At 32.3% G+C, this 7,309-nt stretch overlaps 1 protein-coding gene across 1 annotated transcript; it reads right to left on the reverse strand.

Annotated features, from left to right (window-relative positions):
- Positions 1-1,228: 1,228 nt before the first annotated feature.
- On the reverse strand, positions 1,229-5,129 carry HELRODRAFT_184222 (hypothetical protein; the record flags this gene model as incomplete). The annotated part of the gene is made up of 2 exons (XM_009018825.1): positions 1,229-1,462; positions 4,857-5,129. 2 exons carry the CDS (start codon positions 5,127-5,129, stop codon positions 1,229-1,231), a joined length of 507 nt encoding a protein of 168 aa, XP_009017073.1.
- Between the last annotated feature and the right edge of the window lie 2,180 nt (positions 5,130-7,309).

The raw sequence follows: 7,309 nt of genomic DNA on the forward strand, positions 1-7,309 counted from the left end.
GTTGCCCGATAGATATTCGTGTTTGTTTCGGTATGTATGTAAGTATGTATGTATGTGTGTGTGTGTGCGTGTGTGTGTATGTGTGTGTGTGTATGTGTGTGTATGTGTGTATGTATGTGTGTGTGTATGTGTGTGTGTATATTTGTATGTATGAATGTGGAGTGGGTTGTTAAAAAATTTATGAAGGCTTGCATATGAAGATTGAATTTTGCCTTGAGCTTACACAATTAACACACGCATTTGCTAGGCGTCTTCATCTCCATCATCATCATCATCATCGTTGTCGTCGTCGTCATAATCACATCAAATCAATATCATAATCATCATTGTCGTCGTCATCATCATCATCATCGTCATCATCATCATCATCGTCGTCGTTGTATTCCTCCTTTAATTCTACCATCACAATTGTTAAATTTATTTCCATTGTGAACAATTCTAAAACTTTTCGTATTATTATTATTCATGTTAGTAGTAGTAGTAGTAGTAGTAGTAGTAGTAGTAGTAGTAGTAGTAGTAATAGTAGCAGCAGCAGCAGTAGCAGCAGCAATAGTAGTAGTTGCAGTTGCAGAATCAACGTTAAGTAGTAGTAAGCTATACTAATCCAGTATACAGATCTACAATTGATACATAAGTATGATATATAGGTTGATATCATAAGTGATACATATTTATATTTGTGATATATATATATATATATATATATATGCATGTATGTATATATATATAGACTCTTGTCAATAGGTTTGATTGGAAAAGTAATCTGGCTTACTTGCGCTACGTTTGCGTTTGATCTATCAAATGTCTCTGTTTGTTTGTTTAAATGTATATGTGTTTATATGCCATATATATATATATATATACATTATATATATTATATATATATGTTATATATAATATATATATATATTCAATAATAATTAGAACTTTTTCGTTACGACCAAAGCAAATTATTGAATCAATTAATGAAATGAAATTAAAAATTAATGAAATAAAATGAAATGAATCAATAAATTAAATGAAATTAAAAATTAATTGAATTTAATGGCGGTACAGTAAAAGTATGATGCTTATTTATCTAGGATGAGTACCCGAGGTAATCTATCTAAGGAGTGCTCCTATTGCAGTAAATGGCATACGACGATCTAGTAACGGAGTTAATTAGTTTGTCTGTTAATGAAATAGGCGAATTAGTTTTAACTGACGACAAATTAACAGTATTAAAAAATCAAATCGGAGTAACTTCAAATGATCTTAATTTAACAGTGCTGTTTTCATAGGAGGTGTTAGAGAATGATTTCAAGCTGTTGCTGTATATTGATTGTTTGTAGATTTCAGACTGAGTTATTTGAGGTGAGGATATAGTCTCTGTCACTGATTTGGTGAGGGTACCTTGACTTTGCAGAGAAACAACGTGATTCCAGCAGGCACCTATCCGGTTTTTTCCTAAGCATTTTAGCAGCTGAAATGTTGATAGTAAAATTTTAAAAACTTTACTTTATTATCCTTACTTTTTATTGGGCTCTGTTGGGTGTTTGTATGATTAATTCAATATTTTTATGAATATTTTATTATATTTATCATTTTATTATTATTGTTAATATTATTATTATATTTAAATGTAACAACGTGCAAATGATGAGCTTTTAAAACTTAAAACGTCCATGGCTAATCTACAATAAAACCCTTCCCGAACGCCTTCATAGGATTACATGTCAGGCAAAATATGTATGCATGAATGTGTGTGTGTGTGTGTGTGTGTGTGTGTACGTCTGTGTATGTCTGTGTATGTATGTGTGTGTATGTGTGTGTATGGGTACATACATAGGATACAAGTTATTATGATCTCAAATACCAAGTAAAACTGGAATGAAAAAGGAAAACTCAGTGTGTCGTAACGGTACGTATGGATGAATGAATGTTTTTACTTATGTTTGTTTGTTTGTATGTGTGTAAATGTGTGTTTGTTTGGGCTTAAGTGTGTTTGTGTGTTTGTTTTTTTGAATGTATATATGTATGTATTCATTGACGAATGACACCAAAAGCCAAGCGTCTGACCATATTTGATTTTATTTATGTATGTATGTATTTATGTATGTATTTATGTATGTATGTATGTATGTGTGTGTGTGTGTGTGTGTGTGTGTGTGTGTGTGTGTGTGTGTGTGTGTGTGCGTATGTATGATTGGATTTTCATAGTAAAACAGTGATATTTTTGACGTATAATTTTTTCATCTTAGTATTATTATTTATATTATTATAAGTTTCATTTTTATTATTATTATTGTTGCTGTTGTTGTTATTAGTGTTAGTGTTATTATTTTTTGTTGTTTGTTTACATGGCTTGCTCAGTCAGTAACATGCCTGTATATTTATGGAAGTCATTTTACTGGGATGAGATTATCCGTGGAACGTGTGATGGTATCAGTGAATGAATGAAAGAACAAATTAAAGAATGACTGAATGTATGAATAAACGATTGAACAAATGAATTATTGAGTAAATGGATGAATAGATGGATGATTGGATGAATGAATGGATGGATAAATGGATGAATGAATTATAAAATAAATTAACTCAATTTTGTCAATAATGAATGAATGAATGAATGAATGAATGAATGAATTAATTAATTAATTAATTAATTAACGAATGAATAAATGAATGAGCCTAAAATAGATAAACATTTTAATCTAAAACTGTATATGCGTAACAAATTGAAAACGGATGTTTTATGGCAAATTGCATACACTGATTGATAGATTTATAAAATAAAACCATAAATAAATAAACGAATAAATAAATTAATATGCTAATAATTATAATATTATTTAATGTAATTATTATTGTTATTGTTGATGTTGTTATTATTATTATTGTTATTTATAGTAAAAATTTAATTTATTTAAATTTAGTAGCGTGAGTTTTATGTAATGTATGCACGTAGATTAGGAGATAGTAGAATCAAATAAATTTCCGAACATTCAATTAATTTGAGAGTGAAGGAGTAAAAACTAAGTAAATGAATGAATGAATGGACAAATGAATGAATGAATGACGAATGAATAAATGGATAAATGAAAGAATGAATGAACGAGCTAAAATGAATTGATTATTGAATTTCGAAGAAATGAACGAACTAATTATTGGCCAAACGTAAGACCGAACGAACAAGTTAAAAAATGAATAAAACGGAATGAAGGAAAGATGGAACGAGTGAATGAATGAATAAACGGATGGACGGATGGATAGAGTTATCTAAATGGACGGATGGGAAAATGGAAAAGTGCAGTAGGCGAGTGTGATTAACGAGCGAGCGAATCATTATGGCTGTTGCTTAAAGAAGCGTGTTTTTATCAAGATGATGTTCTCCTATCCTTACGTCCCCGTTGCGTCGTTGTCGTCGTCGTTGCTGTGGCTGTGGTAGTTGTGGTAGAGGTTGTAGCAGTTGTTGTTGTGGCACATAAAAACGCATCACACACGGCATACGATGGGGAGGGATTTCTTAGCAGTCGAAGCCAGTTACTTTAACAGCAGAAGCATGCGCCTTCACACGTCCAGCTATGGATGGTTGTAGTTGCGTTTGTAGTAGTAGTAGTAGCAGCAGCAGCAGCAGTAGAAGTAGCAGTAGTAGTTATTGTTTTTTTGTGATAGAAGCAAACATGTATCACATACACACACACACACACACACACACACCCAAAAAACCAACCAATGATCATGATGATTGGGATGAAGATGATAACGATGATGATGACGACGATGATGATTGTGATGGAAAGATTGACGGGCAAAAAAAATGAAAAAATAGAAACCATTCATAATGGGAAAGATGACAATGATGTCGGTATTAATAGGGAAATAATGATTATGTTGAAAAAATTATTGTTATTATTGTTAGTTATTATTATTATTTATTATTATTATTTATTATTGTTATTTATTATTTATTATTATTATTTATTATTATTATTTATTATTATTATTTATTATTATTATTATTTTAAAAATCATCGTCGTCGTCGTCGTCGTATTTCACGAGACTCAATGAGCCGTCAGCAGCCCACAAATTAATCATCGTTCTAGCAGCAGCTTTCATCCATTCATTTGTTCGTCCGTTTGTAAGTTTGTTCGTTTGTTCGTTTATTCATTCATTCATTCGTTCTTTCGTTCGTTCGTTCGTTCTTTCGTTCGTTTGTTCGTTCATTCATTCATTTATTCATTCATTCATTCATTCATTCATTCATTCATTCACTCATTCATTCATTTATTTATTAATTCATTCATTCAGTCAGTCGTTCGTTCATTCACTCATTCATTCATTCATTCATTCATTCATTCATTCAAACATTCATTCATTCATTCATTCATACGTTTGTTTGTTTGTTAGATTGTTTTGTTTGCTGGTCTTCGTTTCGATTTCATTTAAGTTTTCTCATTCGTTTATTCATTCATTCGTTCACTCGCTCACTCATTCACCCAATTCCTCACTCACTCACTTACTCACTCATTCACTCATTCAATTATTTTATCATTCCTCTCTTAATTCACTTCTTTAAAAAAAAAAAAAAATAGTTAGTTGCCACGGAAACGGAAGTAAAATGAGATTTTCTGACGTCAACTTGTTTCGTAAACAACATCAAAGAAGTTACGGTGACGTCATTTTGATGATGGTGATGATGACGGTGATGGTGGTGATGATGATGATGACGACGACAATATTCATGTGATGCTACTATAGCTACGATATCACGGCATATAATGATGATGACGAAGACGACGACGACGATGGTGGTGATAATGGTGATAAATAATAATATCGAAACGAAACGAAATAATAACAAAGCGGTACTAACCAGGAAAACGAGATTCAAGAGTATGAGATAGGTTCTGGTACACCCACTTTTAATATGCTTGGTCCTTCTCAGAACATTACACACCCTCTCAACTTTGTGGCCAACATTGTTACCGCAACATTTGTTGTTGCTGTTGTTGTTAGGGTCATCGTTATCATCATCATTGTTGTTGTTGTTGTTGCTGCGACGGTTTTTGTTGTTGATGTTGTTGTTTCGTTTGCATAGCATTGTTGGTATGTTGTGTATATTTGAGGAACTGCAGCATGTGTTCATTGTTGTTGTTGTTGTTGTTGATGTTGTTGTTGATGATGTTGATGATGTTGTTGATGATGTTGTTGTTGATGTTAATGATGATGATGATATTGTGGTTGATGTTGTTGTTGATGTTGTTGTTGATGTTGTTGTTGTTAATGGTGGTGTTGTTGTTGTTGTTGCTTGAATATACTTGTCTGTCTGTCTGTCTGTCTATCTATATGTCTGTAATTTTTGTAATGATGATAAGGATGATAATGATGACGATGGTTAAAAAAACATTTCAAAATTAAACAAACTTTGAAATTTGTAACCAATCAAAAAGCAATGAAAAATATATTTTTTAACATACATACATACATACATACATACATACATACATACATACATACATACATACATACATACATACATACATACATACATACATACATACATACATACAAACAAACATACATACATACATACATATGTCAATAAGTAAATAAAAATAACTGACTATATATAAATGCACTGAAATAAAACAATTATTTTCTAGATGTCTTTAACAATGATGATGATGACGACGATGATGATGATGACGTCAAACAAGTAAAAGACTCTGAGATAAAACGATAACATTTTTGATAATTTCAAATTAAGCACGCATACACACGCACACACGCACGCACATACACAAACACACAAACACACGAAAGAGTGATAGTCCACACGCATGTACGGCAGCCCCCGAGAGAGATTAACGCGCATCCCTAATTTGCCACGTCATTTCCGCTCTGAGTAACAGCTTGTATGTTTGTTTGTCTGTCGGTTTGTCTCCGTGTGCGTTTGTGTGTATGTGTTTGTGTGTCTGTGTGTGTGTCTATGTGCTCGTATTCAAGTTTATTGGGTGCTTTTTTATGTTTGCTAGTTTGTATGTATGAGTGTGTTTGTATGTATAAGTGTGTTTGTAGGTATGAGTGTGTTTGTATGAATGAGTGTGTTTGTATGAATGAGTGTGTTTGTATGAATGAGTGTGTTTGTGTGAATGAGTGTGTTTGTATGAATGAGTGTGTATGTATGAATGAGTGTGTTTGTGTGAATGAGTGTGTTTGTATGAATGAGTGTGTCTGTGTGAATGAGTGTGTTTGTGTGAATGAGTATGTTTGTATGAATGAGTGTGTCTGTGTGAATGAGTGTGTTTGTGTGAATGAGTGTGTTTGTATATATGAGTGTGTTTGTATATATAAGTGTGTTTGTATGAATGAGTGTGTTTGTATGAATGAGTGTGTTTGTATGAATGAGTGTGTTTGTTTTTGGCGTGCTTGCTTGGGCTGTAGGGTTGCATGCATGCACTGATTTTACACACCATCTCTATTGATGTCTTTTAAACTGATGATGACGATGATGGTAATGATCATGGTGGTGATGATATAACAACAATAACAACAACAATATCAATAACATCAGCAACAACAACATTAACAACAACAGTAACAATAACAACATCAACATTAACAACAGCAACGTCAACAACAACAACATCAACAACAACATGATGATTGATCATTACTCCTACTCAGCCGTCAACGAAACAGAAACAAAGAAACAAAATGCAAACGCAACAATAACAACAACAACAACAAAACAATAACAAAAACAACAACATCATAAACAACAACAACAAAAAACAACAACAAACAACAACAACATAAACAACAACAACATAAACAACAACAACATAAACAACAACAACAACCAAACGTCGAAACGTCAACCACAGCAATGACCCTTCCTAATGATGAAAATCTCCAAGGAACAATAAATCAACAACAACAACAACAACATTAACAACAGCAACAACAACAACAGCAACAACATCAACAACAGCAACAGCAGCAACATCCACAACATCCTCAACAACATCATCAACAACAAAAACATCAACAGCAACAACAACAACATCAACAACATCATCAACAACAACAACAACAAACAAGCCAGCATACAACATAAACACAATCATTTACAATACAAGGACAAACTTCGAATAAAACTCATATAACAACAGCCAAGACTCAAACATATTTCATAACGTGATCAAAAGTTTTCATAAAACGTCCGTAACATTATCATTATTATTGCTGTTGTTGTTGTTGTTGATGATGATAATGATGTTGTTGTTGTTGTTGATGATGATGATGATGTTGTTGTTGTGTTTG

This window comes from Helobdella robusta (genome assembly GCF_000326865.2).
Source record: "Helobdella robusta unplaced genomic scaffold HELROscaffold_223, whole genome shotgun sequence".
In the NCBI taxonomy this organism is placed as follows: Eukaryota; Metazoa; Annelida; class Clitellata; order Rhynchobdellida; family Glossiphoniidae; genus Helobdella; species Helobdella robusta.